Raw genomic sequence first — 27040 nt, 5'->3', positions numbered from 1 at the left:
ATGAATAAAATAAGGGTGTAAACAATTGATTAAAGGCACTGAGGTGTCACGGGTTCATAGGGGATTCATGGGATATGATCATACAAACATGTTCTCAAATTATAAGCAAGCAATTATTGTCATGATGGATTGAGTTTGGTTATATCTACAATCCTAGGAAAGTTTGGGTCCCGGATCGAACTGATTAGATTGTACAACACCTACCAGTCGACTTAATCTTTCCTACTCAACACATGCATGGTCTAACAAGACTCGAGTCAAGCTAGGTCTTACAAGTCAAGTTGAAAGGATAGAAGATGATAGAAATGCAAGGATTCATAGGCTTAGCATTTCATCAAATATAACATGTGCATGTATTAAGATCAAAACAAGCAAGCAAATAAGATATGAAAGCATATTAATTGAAGTATGAATCATTCCCATGTTATTTCAATCACCCATTAAACCCTAGCTAAGAGACTACTCACTCATTATCATATTGATCATGCTAGAAAGGTCGTCAATCATACTAACATAAGGAAACATGATGAATAAATGAAAGTAATTAGCAATAATTAAAAAGGGATTAAGAGATTATACCTACTAATGATTCCAATAATAAAGCAAAGAATAATAGAAGAACTTGATGATTGATGGAAGTTGTCAATCTCCCAATAAACCCAATAATCTTCTAATTACCCAAAATAAACGGGAATGTAAGAGAGATTAAAGAACTAAAACTTGGATTAAAACTTGATTACATTTGATTATATAATATTAAAGATATTTGACTAGACATTAACTAATGACTATTGATAATAAATAACATACTCCTCTAATTTTAGCTGTGGTATTTATAGTAAAATTAGGGAGGATGCATTAGGGTTAACTAAGGGCTAAACTAGTAATTACACTTTTTAAGTCGAGCAAGGAGACTCCTGGTATTTTCCGGGAGAGAAGGGCTTTCTAATCGTAGCTGAAGAATAAACGTGTTGCATTTAAAACTGCAAGGATGGGAGTCGTGGACGGCCGGATTTGAGCCGAGGAATCCGAGCGATCTCGGGCAAGACGCTCGGATTACGTAGGGGAATCCGAGCCATTCCCTTTGAGGGACGCTGACTGTCGTGACGGACAAAGGATTGTGAAGGCAACCGCCGATTGTTCCGGGGCAGCTAATTCTTCTTCTTTTTCTTCCTTTTCTTCAAGTGAATTTTGGGGATTTCCTGCATTCATGATCCTTTCTCAACAATGCCTTTCTACTATAAGTGAAATGTGTTACTTTGGGCCTTATCTCTCCTTGGCGCTATCAATACAATCAATTTAGCCTCGCTTTTGCCATGAAAATGCAGATTTACTCCTTTCCTACCAAGGGATCAAAATCTCACAGAATATGCAAAACAAAGAACTAAAGATAAGAAATGACCCAAATATACTTTAAAAAGTACTAAACAATGGTACTTACAATATGCGCCAATTATGGTCACATCAACATCCTCAAACCGAACCTTTCGCTTTCGTCTCCTTATAAAGAGGTGACAAAGACTAGACCAAAACTAACCTATCCTAATAATAATAGTCAAGTATGAGACAATTAGCGGGTCTCACTCCGCCCTTCAACTCACAACAAGACAACCACGAGGTAGGATGCCTTCTTGCAAGGCAAGGTGATTCAGCCAAAATGGCGACACATCCAAACATTAAAGCACACAAAATCAAGTAATGGATGCATCTACAAAAGAATAGCCACTTTCCTCATCTAAGTGGCTGAAATTATCTACAAGGGAAGCAATTCAAAGGTACACAATCCTTCATAGATGCAATTTGTTCAAACTACTAAGCCTAGAAGGATACCAATAAATCACCTCCAAAAGGTGTCAAGCTAGGGTACCTTTGTCCTCAATCGTTAAATGATTTTGTCAAGAGTAGACTCTCATGGTGTTAGAAACACTGGAGGATCGGCGACTCCCTCTTGCCTAGATAAGAAGGGTCGCCTCTCTCTACCATGCACAAAAATGATAATATGGACAAAGGGATCGATAGACATTTGAGTTTCACGGGGAGTCTGCTTTTGTTTTGGTTTTTCCTCCAATTTCTTGTAGCATTTGACATTTGAGAACACTTTCTTTGCCATTTCTGATGTTCGCATTTCAACACTGACAACTTTCAACTTTTCGTGATTTTCTTTTTTGAACATTTTCAAAGTCACTCCCATATGTAGTGAGGATGCCTTTATATTTGAAGCATAGGAGTTCTATTTTTGCTCCTCTTTTCACGGATGTATTTTTTTTTTGCAACTTTTCACTCTTTCATTTGGTTGAACTTCAAATTATTTTCGTGCCCATTCCTTGATGACAAAATGTAGAACATGGATGAAACGGATGCATGGTTTCAAGGGTCACCTTGGAATAAACGTAGCCAAGGAGTCATCACCACAAGGTACTTGATCAGGGCCTTAAACCATAGGTCAAAGGATACTAGCATTTACACATCCTAAAGGTGTTTTATGCAAGTATTCTAACAAGCAAAGTCTTAAGAAGAAAAAGCATCTACTAGGGCCTATATACACACTTGTCAAGCTTCCCAAGTAGATCTTTCGCAAAATTTTTCTAACATGCAACTACATACCATGATGCAACTAACATATAAACATCCTAATGCAAATGATTCTACCAACTAATATGCCAAATAAACTAAATGCAAGTCCTAAGTTCACATTTTTTATACCGCATCAATCAAAATAAAGCCACATAGTCATTAACATAAAGAGGAAAAAGGAGATCGAAAGATCATACCATATATTTTCAATATCCTCACGTCTCGATGGATTTAGCTGAATCATAAATAAGGATAAACAAACACAAATATATACAAGACAATATATACAAAGGAAATGAACTTGTTTTTGGTTTTTCAATTTTTTTCAATTTTTTTGATTTTTGAAATTTTTTCAATTTTTATGGTTTTGAACAAAAGTTAAGTGTTAGAATTCCTATCAACCTACACTTAATATGGGTATTGTCCCCATGAAATAAAATGATGGAAATTGCGGTAAAGATGATGTAATGATTTCTATACTAAATGCAATTCTACACTAAGCTATACTACATGATGCATTGTTTTTGAGCACTTTATGAGGATAATTTAGATTACCTCCGCTATGCATTAACTTCCCAAACCAAATAAGACACCATTAATGTCGCGATGTGGCATAGTCTATGCACACACTATGCTATGTATGAACTGATTGTCATTTCGATTTTCAAAATGGGAACAATAAAGAACACCTCAATGGTACCGAGGTGTGAGTCCTTTGATGTTGCTAGACTAAACCAACAATGATCAAAATGAAATAAAATACAAAGAGATATAGACAAACCATGGGAGTGTAGGAGTCTCCAAGGCTAGTCTTCCATCATGCTATTATCATCATCACTTCCCTCATGAGAAGGGTCACATTGCCACTTTCCTTGCACTTTCTTCATTATCTCGCTTCATCATCATCTTCACCATCTTCACCATCTCTTTCTTCATCTCCACTTGCTTCTTCCTCAATATTATCATCAATTTCTTTACCATTTCCAACAACCTCATTGTCTTCCACCACGTCCCTTGATGCACTTCGAAATAAGGCTTCTCTATCTCGCCAACTAGGCAAAGGACAAGATGGATCAAGGAGTCCTTGCCTAGCTAGATGTAAGAGGGGAGGATATTGAACCAAATATGCATTCTTCCGATCTTCATAAGCTTGCTTGTGCATGGCTTGCATAAGAAGAGTTACATAGTCTTTCCCAATTTCAACTCCTCGCGGTTTGAACTCTTCATACACAAAGGGTAAGGCGGTATAACAACGGAAGATGAGGGGGTTTTCACGATCACCCTTTTGTTGTTGAATGATGTACTCAGCTTCCTTGGATAGGGGAAGTAAATAGTTGGTCCGGTGGACACTAAGACGACAAATCTCGTGGTAAAGTGAATGATCGAGCCTCACCAGTAAGCCACCCATACTTGGTATCGGGCGGGATCGCGAGCAACCCACTCGAACTTGTTAATCATGATAGACATATCAATAAGATGGCCACCTTCCTTAGCCTCAGACTTGCTATCCTTATTGAAATTAGGATCAAAGTGCTTGGCTAGGACCGTGACTAGGCCGCCATTAACAATAACTCGCTGTACCCTTCTTCCCACTATCAACATGAAGCCATCTATCAACCAATAGCCTCAAAGAATCAGAAGGCTTGCGATGAATTCTTCCAATATTCAAAGTTGATTCAAGGAGAATAAAATCGAGTCCTCGTGAAATGATTGTGTCTTCCTAGCAATTATGGTATTTCCCACAACTTTGTGCCATACTCTTATGCTCCTGATGATGGACCAAAAGAGCACGCACAAGCATGTAAAATCTTCAAATTTCTTCCCGGAGATTGCCTCCCAAAGAGGCTCCGGATCATACTTCCCATATTGCTTATAATATTTCTGGTTCATCGCTAAGACCCAAAATTTCACCCAATTCCTGAAAGGTAATGCGTCTACTAGTGTTAGCTAGACGAAACTCAATATTTTCCTATTCTCAACTTTTGTCACTTTTAAAGAACTTAAGAATTCCAAGACATGGAGGGTATGTTACTTCCTTCATTTCAAACAATTTCTTCAAACCCATGGCATTGAAAAAGGCTTTTGCTTGTTCAAGAACACCCAATTTCTCCAAAGCATCTTTACATATGAATTTGGTGGATTGAATTTGTTTCATAGCAAACTTGACAAATGTATTTCTATGGGTATCTGAATGAGTGTTACCCTGATAATGCAAGAGTTGATCGATCACCGGAGTAGAAGGTAGTACTCCCACATAAGTTTTGTTGTTGTTGTGGTTTAACCAAACAGTATTGCCAAAGCTTTACTGTTTATAGAACTTGCTGAAAGTATTCAACTTTTGGTGCCTTTATTGCCTTTGTTGCCCTTGTTGCTCCCTTTGTTCTTGCCATTTGATGAACTAACCAAGTAAAAATCAAAAATCTTCAATTTGTAGAATGCCCAGTCTTGAAGTGAAGGCTTTTACCTTTATGAATCAAAATATGAACTCAATTGAAAATTTTGTTCATGGTTTCCTGATTGTTGAAGATGGGTTTGTTGTTTTGAAGGATGGTTTGATTTGATTTTGTGGATTTTGTTGAGGGTTTTGCTTTTGGCATGGAGAGATGAGGCTTTGATGTTGTGTAGTGTTTAGAAACGAATGACGAATGGAATGAAGGGGTTTGCGTAAAGAAGCCAAAATTTTTCGGAATCGCAGCAATCCGCGGATGGGCAATCCGCGCGATTCTCGCTTTTCTTCAATTCTTTAAAATCCCTTAAAGACGGGCGGATTTGGAACTGGGCCGGATTGTTTCGATACGACGGGTGATTTTCTCCAAAGACTACCTGATTTCACCGGTAGAATTTCGTTTGTTTTCTTAAGAAAGACGAAGGCCTTTTAAAGACGGACGGATTCTTTCTTCAGACGGGCGATTTTGGAATCCGGATTTTAACAGTCAAGAAATTTGCAATTTTATCAGCCCAGGACGGGACGCCTTCTCAGCAGGACGCCGATTGGGTAGACGGGCGATTTTCGGGAACTGCCTGATTCTTCTCAGTACTGATCGCCCCCCACCCGCACAAACGTAATTCTTATCATCTTTCCATTCTTCTTTCTTCAAATCTTTTGTCATTGTGGGGCACTATTAAGGCTGAATAGCTTAGGTAATTCTATCCCCACACTGTTAAGGTAAAGCACTACACACATCAATTGGAAAATTGTTAGTCCCTCCTCACTTCTCTTTCATGACAATTATTTTGATCAAAGTAAATAAAATCCAAAATGAAAAAAATGCAATACAAAAATTGAAAGTAAGTTAGGGAGTTAGAAATATTTACAAGCAGGTGTTTAGGAGGATCCACCAAACTCCTATCTTGATGAGATGTCAAGGGGGCATGTTCAAGGTGTTGTTTATGTTGCTCAACACCAAAGTAGTCAAAAGCTTGTTCATTATTAAAATAGAGGTCCCCTAATAGACCTGTGCCCCCTTGTTGTTGATCAGATCGGCATTGTTACGCCCAATGTAGGATTTTTAAAGATCCCTTCAAATTCGTCAGTCCCCAAGACCACAAACTTCATCGAGCGATCATTGAAAATCTTCGCTTGTGATGGAGACAACTTCCTAATTTCTTCTTCTGGCCAACGAGGCCATCCCTTCTTCCTTGATTTTGATGAGCTTTGGAAAAGCTTCCCTGGTCACAATTCACTTAAGCTTCTTGGAATGGAGCATCTTCAATTTTCTTTCTTCCATTGAGTTCCGATTTCTTTCATTTCCTTTTCTTATAATGATAATCATGAAACATGGCTCATAAACGAGGAGCTTCTTCATGGTCTTGTCACAAGATTAAAGTTATGCTTCATCTCCCACTTCTAGAGTGAGCTCACTGTTTCACATCAATCACCGCATTTATGTGTAGAAAGGTCTTCCTAGGATGATTGGAATGTTGGAATTTTCCTCCATATCAACAATGATAAAAGTCCACCGATGAAAAAACTTCCACCCGCACGGGGACATCTTCCTACATCCTAATGGTGTCTGACCTATCGGCTATTTGAAGAGTGATATTGCATTTAAGCTCTCCCATCCCCAACCTTTTACTCACCGAGTACCTGGCATGACACTCACACTAGCCCCTTTATCACATAAGGCTTTGCTGATCGTCGTCGCCAACGGTACACGGGGCATTGAGAAGCTTCCCGATCCTTTAACTTTTGGAGGTGAACTCCTTGAAGTATTGCACTACTCACCTTAGTGAAGGCGATAGTCTCAAGTTTCCTTGGACGACCTCTTGTGAGTAGAATATCTTCATGTACTTCGCATAGACCGAACGCATTGATTAATTCCGTGAAAGGAATTGAGACTTCCAAATTCTTCACAATCTCCATGAACTTTCCAATTTGATCATCAAATTGGGCTTGGTTGACGACTGGGAAAAGGAAGTCTAATCACAATGGGCCTTTTCGACTTCGCTTTTCATTTTTCTTTTGAACTCCTTGATGATTCTCCATCTTTGAGCTTTGCATAACAACTTCCTTCTCACTAGCTTTCACCCCACCTCAACTTGCTTTCGTGCTTCATAATTGCACCACTTCTCAAGTGAATGGCACTAACCGTTTCTGGGCCGCCTAGGAGGATTACTTGAGGTAATTGCTCCTTTTGTCTTTGTGAGCTTGAAGATGCTAGTTGAGTCAATTGTGGCTTCCAAATATCTTGGTGAGCTAGAATGTTGTTGATGGTGGTTCTTTTACTTGCTATCTTTTGCATTTGAGTGAAAAATTTTTGATTCTTTTGCCTTTGAGGACCTTGACATCAAAACCTTGGTCATTTTGGTGATTGTATGGATTTTGATTTTGGTAGCCTTGGTTTTGATTGAAAAAGGGTCTTTGATTTTGGTTTCATGGTGGTGGAGTGTATGTTTGTCGGAGGGTTTTGAACATTTTGGCTTTTGTATGAGAGATTATTAGATGGAATTTGTGTTTTCATTGTAAAATTTGGAATAAGGGGTACCACTTTTGTAAGCTTGAAAGATTCACTGTTTCATTTGTTCCCCTACATTCACTCGTCATGTCCCAAAGTTCTACACTCACATTTCCTACTTGGGATTGACGAGATGCCGCCACGCATTGATACTTGATGCTTCTTTGATGATTTTGAGTTTTCCTCAAGTCTAGCCATAGCTTGCTCAAACTTCAAGTTGATTGTGTCAATGTGAGCACTAAGTTGAGCACCCAATTGAGTAACGGAGTCCACTTCATACTTTCCTCCTCTAGTAGCCTTGCGAGGTCTACTATATTGCGAATTATGGACCGCCATTTCCTCAATCTTGCTCCATGTTTGATTGTCATCAACTTCGGTGAACATTCCATTTGATCCCATATTGAGAATGTTCCTTGAATCTTCATATAAACCATTCCAAAATTGTTGCACTAAAAACTATTCGCTAAGTCCATGGTGAGGACAATGAGCGGTGAAATTCCTTGAACTGCTTCTCCTAAGCTTCATACAAAGATTCTTCATCCCTTTGCTTAAAACCCGTAATTTGAGCTCTTAGCATGTTAGTCTTTCCGTGGGTAGAATTTTTGTAGAAAGCTAGAGCTAACTTCTTCCAAGAATCTATTCCAAGGGTAGCATATCAAGGCCCTTCAGCATTGCTTTGCAGTGCCGATTAACGAAAAGAGAGCGAATGAGAATATCAAATTTTTAAATTTTTTATAATGTAAACTTAAAGATATTTACGTTGTAATTTGTGTCTTGTCAAGTGTGTAAATGAAAATGTTGTATTTGGTCTTGAATGGGGGGAGCGAGTACTATTTATTAATATTCGTACATTTTTTTTATAATATTTTTTTGGCAAATGAGATGTATAAGTTTTTATATAAAGATTATAAACATCACTTGAATATAATACATAATATAGAAAAAATATGTATATATCATACTGTGAAGATAATGATATAAACTCTTAAGAGCTCTCCAAAACAATACTTAAGAAACTCAAAAGGTTTTTGGTTGGTATATAGGTTCCAATGATGACTCCTATTTATAATCATAGGATCACCCACCTTATGTTAATCTTTCGATGTGGGACAATTTTATAATTTATACTTATTATAATCACCACACTAACATTGTTTTTCGATGTGGGACATATAACATATTAAAAGAAGTACACCATCTTTAATACTCGTATGTGCAAATCATATGAAATCTATACTCTAATGAAAGCATTTTTCACCCCGAATCTAATTATATTATCTTCATAATTTTTATAACAACATTTTTTTGCCAAATGAAATGTCAAAGTTTTTATATAAAAATTAGAAACTTCTCATGAATATAAAATAGGAAATATAGATATTATAATAATTGAAAGATTCTCCACTTTATTTTTTATGTGGAAAATATTATTTATGAAACTTTCCTAAATTATTTTTTGATGATGTGGACGCTCTAGAATCGCTCGAAAAAACTCTCTTTTATATATATATATATATATATATATATATATATATATATATATATATATATATATACATTATAAATAATTTAACAACTAATAATAATAATAATAATAATAATATATTTAATATAACAATAATAATAATATTAATAATAATATTAATAATATTAATCAAAATGAATATATTAATAAATAATAAATATAATATAATAATATTATTACTAATAATAATAGTAATAAAAGTAAAAATAATAATAATAACAATAATAATATTAATACTTTATACTACTAATATTGCCATTAATCATAATAATATAATAATAAATAAATATATTAAATATAAATCAAATAAAATAATAATAATAATAATAAAACAATAGTAATATAATAAATAATAATAATATATATTAATATAATAATAAAAATATTAAATATATTAATATAATAATAAATAATAATGATAACAGTAAGAATATAAAATAAGAATTGTATTATTAATGTTGAAATAAACTAATCAATCAATCGAATCGAATGATGAACTAATCGACTGAATCGAATGAATGGAGCTGAACTAAACTAAACTTAATAGAGCCGAACTAAACTGAACTTATAAGAACTTAAGTTAAGTCCAAAAAAACAGGACCAAAATACTCTTAACTAAAACAATTTTCTAGATAATATTATACACCAAAACAATTTTTCTTCGTTAATAATTACGTTTTCTTCATCGCCATATTGTGTTATTCATCAATTTCGTTTTTCATCTACTGAATTCTTTATCTACAATTCCACGAAAGAGAAAACTAATATGATCCGCCTGTGAAGAAGACACTAGATAAAATCGATCGGGTCAGATGTATATTGGACAGTTCTCCATACCCACACCGCTACAACTCCACTTAACTAAAGAATTTATGTCGTCTTTTATATGTAGGAATTTTTGCCCATCATATAAACATGATCGTATTCATGATCTAAATGAAAAGATCACAGTTCATAAGGTCTTCTTTGTTTTGGTGATTGATGAACAACTTGAATATTGCTGCAAATATTTTTTTTTTTTTTGTGTGTGTCAGCTGTAAAAGAAGGTTTTACAGTTTCATGGCCGGCTTGCTTAGCAAAGCTATGCGCAATGCCATTCAGCTGGCTCGGAATAAAATTAAAGCATAAACAATGAAAGAAACTAAAAGAACCCCGAAGGTCCTCTAAGAGCCCCACAATCCTGTGGTTATCTTTGTCCACTCCCGCTATTTGGCTGATAAGTTGCAAGCAATCCGATGAAATGTCTAGGTGTAAAATCCGCTCTTCACGTGCCCACTCCACGATATCACGAACCCCCAGGGCTTCAGCTTGCAGGGGCGATTCAGCTCTGGTACGTACCTGTTTACGACCTAATTCCTGTCCCGTTCCATCATAAGAATTCCACCCAAAAGCCACCTCAAAGGTCTGGTTCCAGCTAGCGTCTACTTTTACACGTACTACCGTACAACCGGTCGGCTTACCTATAACACACACAGGATGACCATTGCGAATATCTATCACTTCCCTTTGGGATGATCCCTCTTCCTCACTTCGCAAATCACTCAGAGTTTGCCTCAAGTCTAGAGATTTACACAAGATGTGCACTTTCTCCCCGATGACATTATAGACCATATTCGTGATCACATGCGAGTTGACCGCTTGGTCTTGGAATTTAATTTTGTTCCTCATTGTCCATAAGCCCCACAATGTGGCCACAAAATGGATCACCTGGTACATCCCCTCTTCTTTTTTGTGCAAATAGTGAATCCAATCGCAAATCCAATTTGAAATAGGAATGCCTCTTGCACCCTCGACCCGAATGCCTAGGACCGATCCGGCCCAGATCCTCCCTGAGAGACCACAATCCCTAAAGAGGTGTTCAGGGGTTTCCATAATACGCTGGTCTCCTCTGCACATACCACAGAAAGGATCCGCATCAATCTTCCGCTTAGTAAACTCATTCCCGGTCGGTAGCACATTTGTAGTAATCTTCCAAAGGAGGATTTTCCACATCTGTGGGACAGGCAACTTCCATAGCTCTTTTCGACAGAAAAGTCGTCCTCGATCACTGAGTCTACCGTTGTCCTTATCCGTCCCTGCTTTGTCCATGTAATCTGTAAAGATTAAACCATATCCACTCTTTACCCTATAGATGCCTGTTGTTGTGAGTGGCCAAAAAACCTTATCGTCCCTTCTCACTTCACATCGCGGTAGAGCAAGGATCCATGTAGCCCACTCCTCTGTGAACAAGCCTTCGATGAAGACCTTATTCCACTTACCATCAGATTGGAAAAGATTCTGTACCTGCAGGTTAGCTAGGTGTCCATTACTTAGGTTTAGCCAGTCAGCTTTGGGCTTCGGTCTCTCTCCCCCCACCCATCTTGTTGTCCAGATATTAATCTTCGAGTCAAAACCAGGCTTCCACCCCATATTTTCCATAATGACAGTTAGCCCATATAGGATGCTACGTGTACCCCATGAACACCCGGTGCCCCTAATAGGAGCCATACCTTGCTGTATCACCTGAGTGCCAAAAATCTTTTGTCTGAAAATCCTGCAGAAAAGAGATGATTCTCCAGAAACGATTCTCCACCCATGCTTAGCCAATAATGCTTGATTAAGACATTTCACATTCCGTATGCCCAAGCCACCCGCACTCTTCGGTAGACTCAGAAAATTTTTGCTACACCAGTGGATATTATGCCCCATCCTACATCCCGTCCACCAAAATTGTGCCAAAATAGAGTTGATCTTTTTTGCCACACTTACCGGAACTTTGAAGACCGATAGAAAATAATTTGATAGATTTGATAGAACCGATGAGATTAGAGTAAGTCGTCCTGCTGGTGATAGAAAAATCCCATTCCACGAAGAAATGCGTATGGTGACATGTTCAATAAGTGCGTTAAAAATGCCTTGCTTTGAATCTTTAAATTCAGCAGGGATACCCAGATACTTCCCAATACCATTGTTCTTCTTGATATCAAAAATCTTCATAATCCTCTGTGCTTTGGCCAAAGTAGTATTCGGACTAAAAAGTATCCCTGACTTATCGACATTCAACCTTTGACCCGAGGCGTCGCAGTACTCCTTGATGATTTGCGCCAAATGGGTTACCGTATTCCCCTTATCTTTGAAAAAGAAGAACGAATCATCCGCGAAGAAAAGGTGTGTAGTAGGACGAACTTCCTTAACCAATTGAACACCATGTACCAACCGAAGCTCATGTGCATGATTTACATTTCGAGATAGTACTTCCATACACAGAATGAAAAGATATGGGGATAGAGGATCACCTTGCCTTAAACCACACCTAGGCTTGAATTGTGGTAGAGGGACACCATTTACCAGGATTTCATAACTCACCGTCGTGACACAACTCATCATAAGCGAAATCAAATGCGGAGGGAAGCCGTATTTTACCAACACCGCTTCCAAAAAGTCCCATCTGACTCTGTCATACGCCTTACTCATATCCGCCTTGAAGGCACCTAATGCTTGTCTCCCCTTTCCATGACTCGAGATTTTATTGATGGCCTCATGAGCCACCAGAATATTGTCGCTAATGTTCCTCCCCGGGAGAAAAGCATTTTGTGTTTCACTTACGAGCGCACTCATCACCTTTGTCAAACGGTTTGCTATGCACTTTGTCACAATTCTCATCATCACGTTACAAAGGCTAATAGGGCGGTAGTCCGTGACCCCCTCCGGATTATCTTTCTTTGGGATAAGTGTGATAAAAGTTCTATTGAGCTCCCGTAACACCCTCCCGGAATTAAGAATCGAGAGAATAGCCTTTGTAAACTCACCTTTGAGCATGGACCAGCACCTTTGATAAAAGACTGCAGGGATACCATCAGGCCTCGGAGCTTTGAGAGCTCCCATTTGAAAGACCGCCGTGCGGACCTCCTTAGCGGATAATGTGGGGAAATATCCGTAAAATTCCCTTAAATTTTAGGACTATAACGTAACTTTAACATGTGATTAATTGTCATAAACGAAAAACAAGAGAAAACGATAAGAGAATAAAATCAACCTCGGGTCCTTATGCAATTCGGCCTAATGAACAGAAATCAACGTAGATTTCCTCCTAATCGTTACACCCAAGACCGTCTGAGACTATGCCCCTTGTGCTAGAATTGCTCTCTGATTGCCTTGCAATATTGAGAGAGCTTTTGTGAGGTTTTTCGATGTGAGATCTAGAGTTTCAGAGAGAATGCCTCCAAAACCCTAATTTTTGTGCAAATGAAAATGCTTAGGTCAAAAGGAGAGAGGCTCTCTCCTTTTGTTTGCTTCGTCCAAACCGTGAGCTCCAAGGGGGAAGTGGGCTTTCCACTTTCTCCTTATTTTAACTCGTGGTCCGACTCGTTTCGCTAAAATGTATATGACGGGTTTTAATTATAAATCGTCATCCGTCATCGGATATTAAAATATCAACTAGTAACATGACTCAGTCGATATATTAATACTTGTCCGATAATGACAATATTGTATAATTAATTAAATTCAATATACATTAATTAAATATAATCGTTTATATTCAATTTACGAATTAACTGCTTAATTCACTTTAGCCATTATTATTTAATCCGTATTAAATAATTATCTCAACATCGCGTTTGACTAATTATTAGTCAATAACTCCGACTAACTACTTAGTCATATTAGGCATCAACATGACTGTATTTACATACTGTCACATCACTCAAACGTATCCTATAGGTGTGACTTTTAGGGACCAGTTGATCACCGCCATCTGTATGACAATAACGTCAAACTTATCTAGCAAGCCAACCGTTATTGATAAACGTGGACCAACTGATAATAATACAAAAGTATACCCTTTGATCCTTTTAGAGATTTATATGTCATTGCACTAACTGTAGAGGACACCAGCCCCAACAAGCTCCCACTTGTCCGTACAAGTGTACGTGCAATAACGTTATCCGAACTAACTGGAGGACACCGGCTCCAACAAACTCCCACTTGTCCGTACAAGTGTATGTGCTATAACCGATTCTCATATCCATTTAAAATTTCTCCCACTCAATGTAAAACAATTTGCAGATCCGTATCCGCAAAGGTCGTATTTTACAAACGATCTGTATCAAGAGTGGTTTCCTCGACTAGAGAGTAACTTAACTGATAAAACGAATCCGCATTCGAGCATGGCCATGCATTTCAGTTACAGCTCCTCGAGTGGCCCTGAGAAATATCGAGTACCTGATAAAGGCTGAATATTTCCTTCAACTCGACTCCTGCCGATCTAAGCACAATATGAAATGACCCAGAAAAAATCTACTTGGCCCCCTGTTACGGATGACCGTGAGAAAGAAACCAAAGTCACCCAAAATCTTCCTTAATCTCAAGAGATAGTCGATAGTCAAAAGAATCGACTCTTAGGATCACCATGGAGGTCCTATCCACGACCTGGCACCGAATGTTATAAAACATTTAGGACTCCACGTCGTTGTCACAATTGTGTCCTACGAGATATCCGTATAACTCGCCTCTGTGATTGGTCAGTCAACCGTTTGACTTATGGCTCGTTGAACCCACCATCAACCAACGTCACAAAATAATTGCCAGAGTTATCAGCTCACTTGGGCAATTAAGGACCAAAAATATAATGTTTGTTCAGTTCACTTTGTGGTGTTCAAATTTGTCGTACAAATCCACATGAAAAACAAAATATATAAATATCAAAACGATGATGTCGTATAGAGTACATAAGAAAATGAATCTAATCCATAAAAGAGTACTACAACTCAGGAACACGTTTAATTCCCATGGAATTAACATGCCCTTCATGCTTATCTTGTCGTAATGGTTTAGTGAGAGGATCTGCTATATTATCATCTGTAGCAATCTTTTCTATCACTACCTCCTTTTGCTCCACGTAATCCCGGATTAGATGAGCTTTCTGTTGTACATGTCTAGACTTGTTGCTAGACTTGGGCTCCTTAGCTTGGAAGATGGCACCTCTATTGTCGCAATAGATGGTGATCGGGTCATTTGAACTAGGCACTACAGATAGTCCTTATAAGAATTGACGCATCCATATCGCTTCCTTTGCGCCTTCGACGCGGCATAGTACTCGGACTCGGTCGTAGAATCTGTGTAACACTTTGTTTGGAACTCTTCCAGTTGATCGCAGCGCCATTAAGAGTAAAAACGAATCCAGACCGAGATTTCGAGTCATCTCGATCCGTTTGGAAGCTAGCATCTCACGTGAATCGGTTGCGCATAGCTTTTGTTTGCCTCCATAAGTCAATGCCCAATCTTTAGTCCTCCGTAGGTACTTAAGAATGTTGTTGACAGCCATCCAATGTGATTCACCTGGATCTTTGTTGGAATCGACTTGTCATACTCAATGCATATGCCACGTCCGGACGTGTGCATATCATGGCATACATGATTGATCCTATAGCCGAAGCATAAGGAATCCGGGTCATGCGCTCTTTCTCTTCCGGTGTCTCGGTGCCCGAGACTTGCTCAAATGCACCCACGGAGCCATAGGAAGAAACCCCTTTTGGAGTTAGTCATGCTTTGAATCTCTCTAGAATTTTGTCTATATAAGACTCTGACGAGAGATAACATCCGACGTGATCTATCTCGATAGATACGGATGCCCAAAATTCTTTGTGCCTCACCCAGATCTTTCATCTGGAAATGGTTCTTCAACCATACTTTTACCGAAGTTAAGAGAGGTATGTCATTCCCAATCAGGAGTATGTCATCAACATACAATATTAGAAAGAAAATTTTGCTCCCACTCGACTTGATATATAGACATGGTTCCTCGACCGATCGAGTAAATCCATTTTCTTTAATCACTTGGTCGAAACGATGATTCTAACTCCGAGAAGCTTGCTTAAGTCCATAAATGGAACGCTTAAGCTTGCACACTTTCTTAGGATGTTTAGGATCGATGAAACCTTCGGGTTGTACCATGTACAACTCTTCCTCCAAATAACCGTTTAAGAAGGCGGTTTTCACATCCATCTGCCAAATTTCATAGTCATGAAAAGCGGCAATCGCTAAGATAATCCGAATGGAACGCAGCATGACTACGGGTGCAAAAATTTCATCGTAGTGCAAACCTGGCACTTGGGTGAAACCTTTAGCAACTAGTCGTGCTTTATAGATATCTTGTTGACCTTCCACAAAATGCTTTATCTTGTAAAGTCATTTGCATTGAAGGGGACGAACCTTAGCAGGCAAGTCAACAAGATCCCATACGTTGTTCTCATACATGGAGTCCATCTCGGATTGCATGGCCTCAAGCCATAGCTTTGAATCGGAACTAGTCATGGCACCTTTATAGGTTGCGGGTTCACTACTCGTTAAGAGCAGAATGTCATTTATGTCATGTTCCTCGACCATACCAATGTATCGGTCCGGAGGAATAGAGACTCTTCCCGACCTCCTAGGTTCCTCAGGAATATTAACCGCAGCCGGGATTGAAGGAACTGGTTCCTCCAATGGTTGCTCGGCATTTGGTTCTGGAATCTCCGATAGCTCGAAGGTTCTATTACTCTTCGCGTTCTCGAGAAATTCCTTCTCTAAGAATGTCGCACTAGCCGCAACAAAAACACGTTGTTCGGTTGGCGAATAGAAGTAATGACCAAATGTTCCTTTAGGATAACCTATAAAGTATGTCTTGACCGATCGCGGGCCGAGCTTATCCTCGTGTCTCCACTTGACATAAGCCTCGCAGCCCCAAACCCGTATAAAGGACAAGTTAGGGACCGTTCCCTTCCATAGTTCATATGGAGTCTTGTCAACAACTTTTGACGGACTTCGGTTAAGTATTAGAGCAGCTGACAGAAGAGCATAACCCCACAATGAATCAGGCAACACGGTGTGACTCATCATGGATCGAACCATATCAAGTAGTATTCGATTTCTCCGTTCGGACACACCATTCAATTGAGGTGTTCCAGGTGGAGTTAACTGTAAGGCAATCCCACAGTCCTTAAGGTGTTGATCAAACTCGTGTGAAAGATACTCGCCACCACGGTCTGACCGTAGTGTTTTAATCTTTCTACCCAGTTGGTTATGTACCCTATTCTGGTATTCTTTGAATTTCTCAAAGGACTCACTTTTATGCTTCATTAAGTAGACATAACCATATCTACTCAAATCATCCGTGAAAGTGATGAAATACCTATAGCCTTCTCGTGCGGTGATTGACATAGGTCCACACACATCCGTATGTATGAGTTCTAATAGGTCAGCAGCGCGCATTCCAACACCTTTGAAGGAAATTCGAGTCATCTTACCAATGAGACATGATTCACACGTGCCAAATGATTGAAAATCAAAGGCCGAGATAGCTCCATTTTGTATGAGCTGTTTAACGCGTTTCTCATTAATGTGTCCCATACGGCAGTGCCATAGATAAGTTTGATCTTTGTCACCAACCTTTAACTTCTTATTCATTACGTGCAATATTTCGGTGGTCTGATCTAAAACATAAATTCCGTTCATGGAGACTGCCTTGCCATAAATCATATCGTGTAATGAGAAAATGCAACTATTATTCTCTATTATAAATGAAAAACCAAGTTTGTCAAGTGCAGAAACTGAAATAATGTTTTTAGAAAGACTGGGTACATAATAGCAGTTATATAAAAATAACTCAAATCCGCTGGGAAGCTGGATCACATATGTTCCCCTCGAGACGGCGGCCACTCGTGCTTCATTCCCGACACGCAGGTCCACCTCACCCTTTACAAGGGGTTCGATGTTTCAGAGGCCCTGCACATGATTGCGCAGATGAGAACCATAACCAGTATCTAGTACCCAAGTTTCGTAACTTGCGTGGTTAATCTCAATCATATGAATAAAAGAAGAAGAAGAAGAAGAAGAAGAAGACATACCAACAGGGTTAACGCGACCTGCTTTTATGTCCTCATGGTATACAGGACATGTACGCCTCCAATGCCCAGTCTTGTGGCAATGGTGGCATTCCATGTTACCAGTCTTGCTCTTTGTCGCGCCTGATGAGGTGCTCGACTCACTAGGCCCACTCTTACCTGATCCCGACTTCTTAAACTTCGGCTTACCTACTGCTAGGTCTGCATGAGCTTTGCCCTTACCCTTGCCCTTGTTTGACACAACGAGAACATCCTGTTTTAGGCTCCCACTAAACTTCATGTCCTTCTCGGTTTGTACGAGAAGGGAGTGTAGTGCATGAGGACTCTTCTTCAAATCATTCATATAGTAATTGGCTCTAAAGAGCGCAAAACCATCGTGGAGTGAATGAAGCATGCGGTCAATCACGATGTTCTCACTGATCTTACAATCTAGTGCCTCCAGTTTCTCGACATTCTCAATCATGCTGAGAATGTGTGGGCTAACCGGTTGGCCCTTTTGGAGTTTCGCCTCAAAGAAGCGACAGGTATGCTCATAGGTCACGATTCTCGGTGCTTTCGAGAATTCCTTAGTGAGCGTGGTGAAAATCTTGTTCGCACCTTGGGCTATGAAGCGTTTCTGCAAATTGGATTCCATTGCAAAAATGAGTACGTTTTTAATCGCACCCGCTTCCATGAAGAAATCGCTATACGTGGCGATCTCGTTAGCTCCAGCCGTGGGGCCTGGGTTTGGCGGGATGGGCTCAGTCAGATATCTGAACTTCCTGTCAGCAATGGCAGCATTCCGTAATGCCGCTTCCCAGTCCGCGAAGTTTGATCCATCATTCTTCGATCGAGTAGACGATTCATCTATTCATGAAGATCCGAAGCCGGGACTCACGGTCCAATGTGGCACTTGGCATTGGGTCGTCGGCGGCCAACCATTATGTCATAAGCAGTTTAAATGATCGTGATCTACACTGAAAAAGAAAGGAAAAACAAAACGAAATAAGCAACTCATCGTGGTGATTTAAGTCTATTTAAAATTCATTTTTAACGTGTAGACTCATTGCACTTGTATAATCGATCTACCTCAAGAATTATACAAATGATCCCAAGACTCAATTTCCGTAAATTGATAAGCCAACTGTTTAGCTAGTTCTACCGTTAGAACTCTTGGTCGATAGATTTCCGTAAATCCTATCTATAGTCCACCATAATCACAGGATCGTACGAGTGACCATAGTGTTGAGATAAAATAGGTCAATCAGTTCCAACTTACCCGACGTAGAAGGGGTCATATTATGCCTACCGACGAAGAAGGGATTCATTGGAGTTTGACCTATAAAGACTATTCTTAATTTTTGTTTATACGAGGAAGATCCCATCAACTTAGTTTCAATTCATTTTAAGTGAACGAAAAACTAGCATTACGTGAATGAATTAATTTAGGTGATGGCTTATAATAACGTGTGACATCTGTATGTCATAGAAAACTAACGCGTGACCTCTAAATGAGTCAGTTTTCATACAAATATTAGGTGGTTTGGTATTAGGCGGAATATGATGCAAATTATCGTTACGATAAAATAAATAAAAGAATGCAAAACGTAAATAAAAGTCCTAGTGTGGCCTATCCTAGTAAAAAGAACATAATACAACTTTGGAATCCACCGTTGGATCCGAGAAGCTTGTCTTGATGTTCCATCTTTGTCCATGCAGCGGGAGTGAGCATCTGATCTCCATCTTTGGTCTTCTCAAAATTACAATTTAAAATTTAAAAAATATAAACCTATTTATTACATTCTAAATTAAAACTGTAATTACAAGGAAAAATCAAAACGGAGATGCGAGATCTCAAAATACAACCAAGACCGTGTTCCATCATTACGGTAACACGTTCTACTAAGGCCACACTAAGTTACAACCGTTTGTAAAATTAAATATGTAATAAAAAAACATTCATGGCATTCAAAAGTAACGATAAATAAATAAAAATGCATCAACTAAAATAAAATTTATTCGTGACATAATTCCGTAATTATGTTAAATTTATCCAAACCACCTTTTAACGATTAAAATTATGTGACAAAACCGCTTCTATCAACTTAATTTTAATTCATGATAATCCGTTACTTTAAATTGCTTTAAAATAACTAAATGGTACGTGAGTGAACCGTTTCACTATCAAGCGAGTGTACAACATCCGTATAATGTACATTTTATGGCCAAAAGAGAAAAATTTCCAACAAAAAATTTCAGCCGTGGCCAAAAGGAGGAAAAACACGATTTTTTTTTTTTTTTTTTTCCAGCGGTTTTTGCCGAGAGCAAAGAGAGCAAAAATTTTTTTTTTCAGCGGCTCAATTTTCAGCGCGGCATCCAAGAACAACAATTGAACAAAAAACCAATTGCAATTTGAACATAATCCGTATTAAAACAAATCTACAATTGACAAATCTTTAACATATTGCTATGATTATCGTTTAAAATAACAATATGCAAAGAACAAATCGAAAAACAAAATCAGACGATTGAGACTGATCTGCCGTGAGCTAGCATGTCACGGTTTTAAAAAAAAAAAAAAAAACAACCGAGAAAAAAAATAATTCGGCCGCACGGCTTTCTATGCAAAAAATTTATCGATTCAAATCGTTTAATGAAAATCACAATGAAAAATTTACGTGGCCTCGCTCTGATACCACTTGTGGGGAAATTTCCGTAAAATTCCCTTAAATTTTAGGACTATAACGTAACTTTAACATGTGATTAATTGTCATAAACGAAAAACAAGAGAAAACGATAAGAGAATAAAATCAACCTCGGGTCCTTATGCAATTCGGCCTAATGAACAGAAATCAACGTAGATTTCCTCCTAATCGTTGCACCCAAGACCGTCTGAGACTATGCCCCTTGTGCTAGAATTGCTCTCTGATTGCCTTGCAATATTGAGAGAGCTTTTGTGAGGTTTTTCGATGTGAGATCTAGAGTTTCAGAGAGAATGCCTCCAAAACCCTAATTTTTGTGCAAATGAAAATGCTTAGGTCAAAAGGAGAGAGGCTCTCTCCTTTTGTTTGCTTCGTCCAAACCGTGAGTTCCAAGGGGGAAGTGGGCTTTCCACTTTCTCCTTATTTTAACTCGTGGTCCGACTCGTTTCGCTAAAATGTATATGACGGGTTTTAATTATAAATCGTCATCCGTCATCGGATATTAAAATATCAACTAGTAACATGACTCAGTCGATATATTAATACTTGTCCGATAATGACAATATTGTATAATTAATTAAAGAGAAAATTGTTGATTACAGCCTTTTATAAACCTCATTTTGAAAATTACAGCCTTATATAATTTTTTTTGAAAATTACATCCAAAATATTACTTTTCTTCTAAAATTGCACCAACTTGAGTTTTCCGGTGAATTTTTATGATGTTTTTATGATGTTTGGGGTGATTAATTGGTTTGTGTTAAGGAGAGGTAAGAAATTTGGGTAAGTAGGCTCTCAAATAATAAAGGGTACATCATAAAAAACATCATCAAAAATCACCAAAAACCTCAAGTTGGTGCAATTTTAGAAGAAAAGTAATATTTTGGATGTAATTTTCAAAAAAAATTATATAAAGATGTAATTTTCAAAATGAGGTTTATAAAAGGCTGTAATCAACAATTTTCTCTTAATTAAATTCAATATACATTAATTAAACATAATCGTTTATATTCAATTTACGAATTAACTGCTTAATTCACTTTAGCCATTATTATTTAATCCGTATTAAATAATTATCTCAACATCGCGTTTGACTAATTATTAGTCAATAACTCCGACTAACTGCTTAGTCATATTAGGCATCAACATGACTGTATTTACATACTGTCACATCTCTCAAACGTATCCTATAGGTGTGACTTTTAGGGACCAGTTGATCACCGCCATCTGTATGACAATAACGTCAAACTTATCTAGCAAGCCAACCGTTATTGATAAACGTGGACCAACTAATAATAATACAAAAGTATACCCTTTGATCCTTTTAGAGATTTATATGTCATTGCACTAACTGTAGAGGACACCAGACCCAACAGATAAAGGTCTACCTAAGTGGTCTAAATCATCCTGAGAAAAGGAGTGCTCAAGATGCTTGATGATTAGTTCAAACCCGGACCTTTCTCGCCACTCCATACTGTCATTCGAGGATAAATATAGATCCATAAAAGTTTGTTGGAATTCATTTCGGATTCGGCCCTCTTCATAATGCCAAATTCCATCCAAATCTTTAATCCCATGTATATGGTTTCTCCCCGCCCGGCCCTTTACCCAATTAAAGAAATATTTCGTGCAAGTATCCCCATCAACCATCCATTTGATCTTTGCTCGTTGTCTCCAAAAAGCCGCCGCCGCTCTTGCAAACTCCGTCACTTCCTCATTTACTCTTGTGTATTCCTCATCTCCCTTCCCCGTGATGGCCAAAGTCATGCTATGTTCCAATCTTTGATCAAAATCATCCCATTTCATTCTCCATTCGGCACGTTTATCAAGCGTCCAACGCTTAACACTCGTCCGGATTCTTGATAATTTCCTAGTTACTTGATACGCCGGCAAACCCCTGTCACTTCTTTTCCAGTCAACTCGGATTTTTTCCATACATTCTTCATGGTCAAGAACCCACACATCAATCTTGTACGGTCGATTTCCAGACATGGCTACAAGATTCAAATCAATTTCAATAGGCGCGTGGTCCGATATTTGGATATGGTAATGTTTGATTCCAGTATGTGGGAAGATCGTAAACCAATCCTTCGATCCAAAGGCTTTATCAATTTGTTCATAAACCCGCTTCTCCCCCTTGCGATTATTACACCACGTAAAACATGGTCCCTTAAAAGGTATGTCCAATAGTTCATGGAAAATTTGCTTATGGAAAATTTGCTGCAAATATAGCGTTTCTGCCGCATTGAAAATTTGATGGTTTATAATAATTGTAACTAATTAATCATATAACTTTGGTTCCTAAACTACCCTTTTTTCCTAATTAGTTTGAAATTCAAAATTTAAGAGAGGAAAATGCAAATATACAAAACATTTACTATTATGCCCTAGGTGGCGCTCAGTTTAGGTGTCACCCGGTGGCGCCATCTCATTATCCTTTAGGTATAACATCAATATTCAATCATAAACATTTGAGTTGAGTTAAACAGTTAAGTCAATTTGAGTTTTGGGACAAATTCGGATCGGGGTTATTTAGGACGGGTCATTCGAATTAGATTATTTTTATGTATTATTTGAAAGCCAGTTTTAAGTACTTAATCCTTTATTATAAAATGGTTTAAAAAAGTGTGCATTTTTCTCATAGGATAAATAGAATATATACTTTCTCATCAACAATTTTTACATCTCATATGATGAGAAATGTTTTTTTGAGTTAGAAGAGTGACAATTTTTAATTTTATTCTATTTAAATTAAAATAGAATAAAGCATGAACTCTCCTACAGTGGATAATGAACTCTCCTATAATATTTAAATTAAAATATTCATTCCATTAAAGCATGTATGATAAAAAAAATCACAAATTTTTGTTTTTGAAGAGATAGTATAGATTATTATACAGATTGTCGTGGAGTATGGTAACTATGAAATAAAAACCAATATCAAAGCAAGTAAATTATAATCCTATATATTACTAACATGCAAGTTTTTAATAACATTTTGATACGAAGACGTACATATTCTTGTTTAAACTCAAGTAAATTATGAAGTATAGTCCAATATATTCGCTACTGTTCTCAAGTAAACATTCACCCCTCACACGTGACTCACAAAAGACCGTTAAAATTTGTTAGTCGCTTCCGCACACATTTATATCACATCTGTTACAAAATACGAATAAAAATTACGAATGTTTTTTTTTTTTTTTAATTACTCTTCGGTAAGAACATAATAATAAAAAAATGTATGATGTTTGCCAAGATATTATAAAAAGGGAAATGATACAGGTCATGTGGTAAAATTACTAATTGTATTTTTTTTTCAGTAATTTCTTAATTCTTGTAAAACCAATTAAAAGAAATGGAAAGAGTAAATGGTAAAGGGTAATTAACACAAATTATGAAACATCCCAGGACCAAGTCATAAGATTAACAAATTAATTACTGCGTATTACACACGAACTTGATGAAGTAGCAACTAGCAAGTATTATTGGGCTATTGGCTAGTGGTTGCGTGATGACTGACGACGATGCATGAAATTTAGTAAATTTGGTAATTTACCTAAGAGACCGTTTCAAATTAATATCATATAAGACGATTTATAATAAAAACAAGAAAAATGATACTCCCTTCTATTTAGGGTTTTCTTCCCTATTTCTTTATTCGGTTATTCGGGTTTTTTTCTTATTTCCTCTTTTTGGATGATTTTTGTGGTTCAAATTCAGTGGCATGTGGGGTTGTGTGTTTTGTGTGATCCAAATTCACTTTCTTATTATTTGTGCAAAAAAAAGGGGGAAAATATGTAGTGAATAGGAGGGAGTATATTGTAATAAATTACGGTAATTGGTTTTTTAGTACTCCATAATTCACTAGTCTAAATAATAAAAAATAAAGTATACATGATCATAGGTCGTCAGAACTCAGATGTATAATAAACATTATCATATTCATATAATAGACAAATACGTTTGTTTTGTTCTAGGATTTTTGTATTAATTTTCTAGTCAATCATCACTAGCTCAATACAAAAACGTAATTTTCTTAAATTTTTCCCTTGAGTAACTTGTCGGAGATTCCTTCTTTTAAATGATTTTTCTCATAATTTTAGGGTTGTTGCACTTTGACTTCTTCCAGCCACCATGCATTTGGCATGATTCTTCTGAAGTTCGTCTTAAATTAAATTATTTTCCATCTTATCATTTAATTCAATCCAATTATAATATTTACTTTCGCGAAAGTGGTAATTAGCCCTCATAACGGGCCATAACTTTAGCTAATTGTGAGATTATACCCCATAACTTACAAATGTATTAATTAGACCCCATAACTTTGGCAAAAAGTGAAATCTAACTTAATTTCGTTTTTCAACTTAAATCATATCATTAAATCATTTTATATATAAGTTTATTGTACACTAAAAAATTATTAACATTTTAAAGTATTATTTAATTTATTAATATAATTTTTAGAATATTTTTAATATTTTTTTACTAATTTTATTATAATTCACATACATATGAGAGTACGTTTACAAGTTTTCAATTTTATTAATTCATTCAAATATTTGTTTCCAACAGAGTGTAATAAATTGCATACACAATTTTAAATTTTTAATATGTTTTTTTTTATATACTTATAAATTGTATTGATGAATGAAATTGAATTTTTGGGTGCAATTTTGGTTGAAAATAAAAAATTGGGTTGAATTTTACCTTTTATCAAAATTATGGGGCTTAATTGAGTACATTTGTAAATTATGGGGTCTAATCTAACATTTGACTAAAGTTATGGGAGTTAATCACCACTTTCGCGACTTTACTTTTAAAGGTTAAACTATGAAAACATAGATTGTTTTTTTAATTTTTGCTGAACATGAAAACTTTGATTGTAGGGTTTTTTGTCAAGCACAACCTTTAAAAAACGGGTTAAATATGCTTAGAGTGGTGACACTTTTGGGCTGAACTTGTGAACATATAAGATATCAATTAATCTCACTATAGACGGATATATCCGTTTAAAGTAAAAGACGTCAAATATGCTTAAAGTGGTGACACTTTTGGGCTCCCCATGCAATTTGTTGCTTGTCTTATACTTAAAGCGGGTGAATATTTGACCCGTCTATAACTAAAGACGGATATCTCCCGTTTATAATGAGAATTTGTGATATGATATACTCGCTATATATTTGTTATCAAAAAGTCTTTCATAAAATTAAAGTAGTTTTTGTATAAAAGGGAAAAAAAATGTATATAGAGTATGTCGGAGTTTTCTGGTATCTTATTTAAATTGGACTTCGTTTGCAGTTGAAGTGGGCATTTTGAAATAGCAGAAATACGGTTGAGAAAATGTTACCATTGATTCTGATTGGATTGGGGAGAGTAATTTAAATTATTTTACTATATTTTAAATTTTATCTCTAGATTTAGTGTATGTACTTTTGTTTTTTTGTCAGATATTAGTATTCTTAGAGCTAAATCTTATTTTATGTTTTTACTACCGGAAAAATTTATGTCCAATAGAAAACGGGTGTATCGCATTGGAGTACATGTGTTCATCCTAATCAATAAAAAAAAGTGGAATTAATAACATTTGGTATAAATAACATACATAATCTAAATAATATTAAAGTGACGACTTTTCATTGGAAATGGTAATACCATGAAATGGTTTATTAAAGGAATATCTGAATTTTCCTGCTTATCGTTTAAGAAACGCTTTCCTTCGAACGTATATCGGGGTTAAATTCAAACGTGAGGAATGTGATAATCAAATGCGAGACTAGTCTCATAATAATTCAACAAAAATGATTTACGTATTAGATAAAGACATAGACAAAGACTTAGAAATCGTCCAAGCCACCAAATAAGTAAGATGTAGCTGTCAAGTGTGACAAACAAATTAAATATCACAAATTCTCATTGAAGACATGACATATCCGTCACAAGCTGAAGACGGATACTATTTTACCTCACAATGTACCCACTTTTTCTCTCTCTGCAACACTATTCATATGGTCCCCTTTTTCCACTAACCCATTTTGTTACCATTTTATCTCACAAAATATCCGTCACAAATGGTAACCCGTCATACCAATTGATTAAATATAGTCGAATTTTAGGTTTCTCTTATTTAACTGGAAATTTCGATGACGACTTGCAAGTTGGCAATCGGGCTGCCTATTTGTTTTTGATCATGACAAATCAACCACGGCACCCTCCTCACGGCCAAACTATTAAGTTGCATATCGTACATCACTACATTGTGAATACCAAAAAAAAAGGGGGAAAAAAACTACATTCGGTGTACCAAGTCATTGTATACCCAAAAATTGCCTCTCTCTCCCCTCTCTAAAAATACAAAAAAACCCTAACCCTCTTTGATCCGCCGCCTCCTCTGTCCACACACTCTGCCCATCTTCCCCTATGCGATCGCCGGCGATGGATCCT

At 37.0% G+C, this 27040-nt stretch overlaps 1 protein-coding gene and 1 non-coding gene across 2 annotated transcripts in view; one reads left to right on the top strand and one right to left on the bottom strand.

The window, feature by feature from the left end:
• LOC141595428 (uncharacterized) overlaps positions 1–12918 on the bottom strand; it is a 114344-nt gene extending 101426 nt beyond the window's left edge. The window contains exon 1 of the mRNA XM_074415393.1: positions 10206–12918. Coding sequence (XP_074271494.1) covers positions 10206–12918 — 2713 coding nt within the window. The remainder of the gene's footprint in view (positions 1–10205) is intronic.
• LOC141597840 (small nucleolar RNA R71) lies at positions 7996–8106 on the top strand. Its single transcript, XR_012523054.1, has one exon. It is a non-coding gene; the product is annotated as a small nucleolar RNA R71 (small nucleolar RNA).
• Positions 12919–27040: the final 14122 nt, after the last annotated feature.

The sequence above is a fragment of the Silene latifolia genome, chromosome 8 (assembly GCF_048544455.1).
Source record: "Silene latifolia isolate original U9 population chromosome 8, ASM4854445v1, whole genome shotgun sequence".
Lineage (NCBI taxonomy): Eukaryota > Viridiplantae > Streptophyta > Magnoliopsida > Caryophyllales > Caryophyllaceae > Silene > Silene latifolia.
Note: the sequence above shows the minus strand (reverse complement) of the source record. Positions and strands in the feature narration are given on the sequence as shown.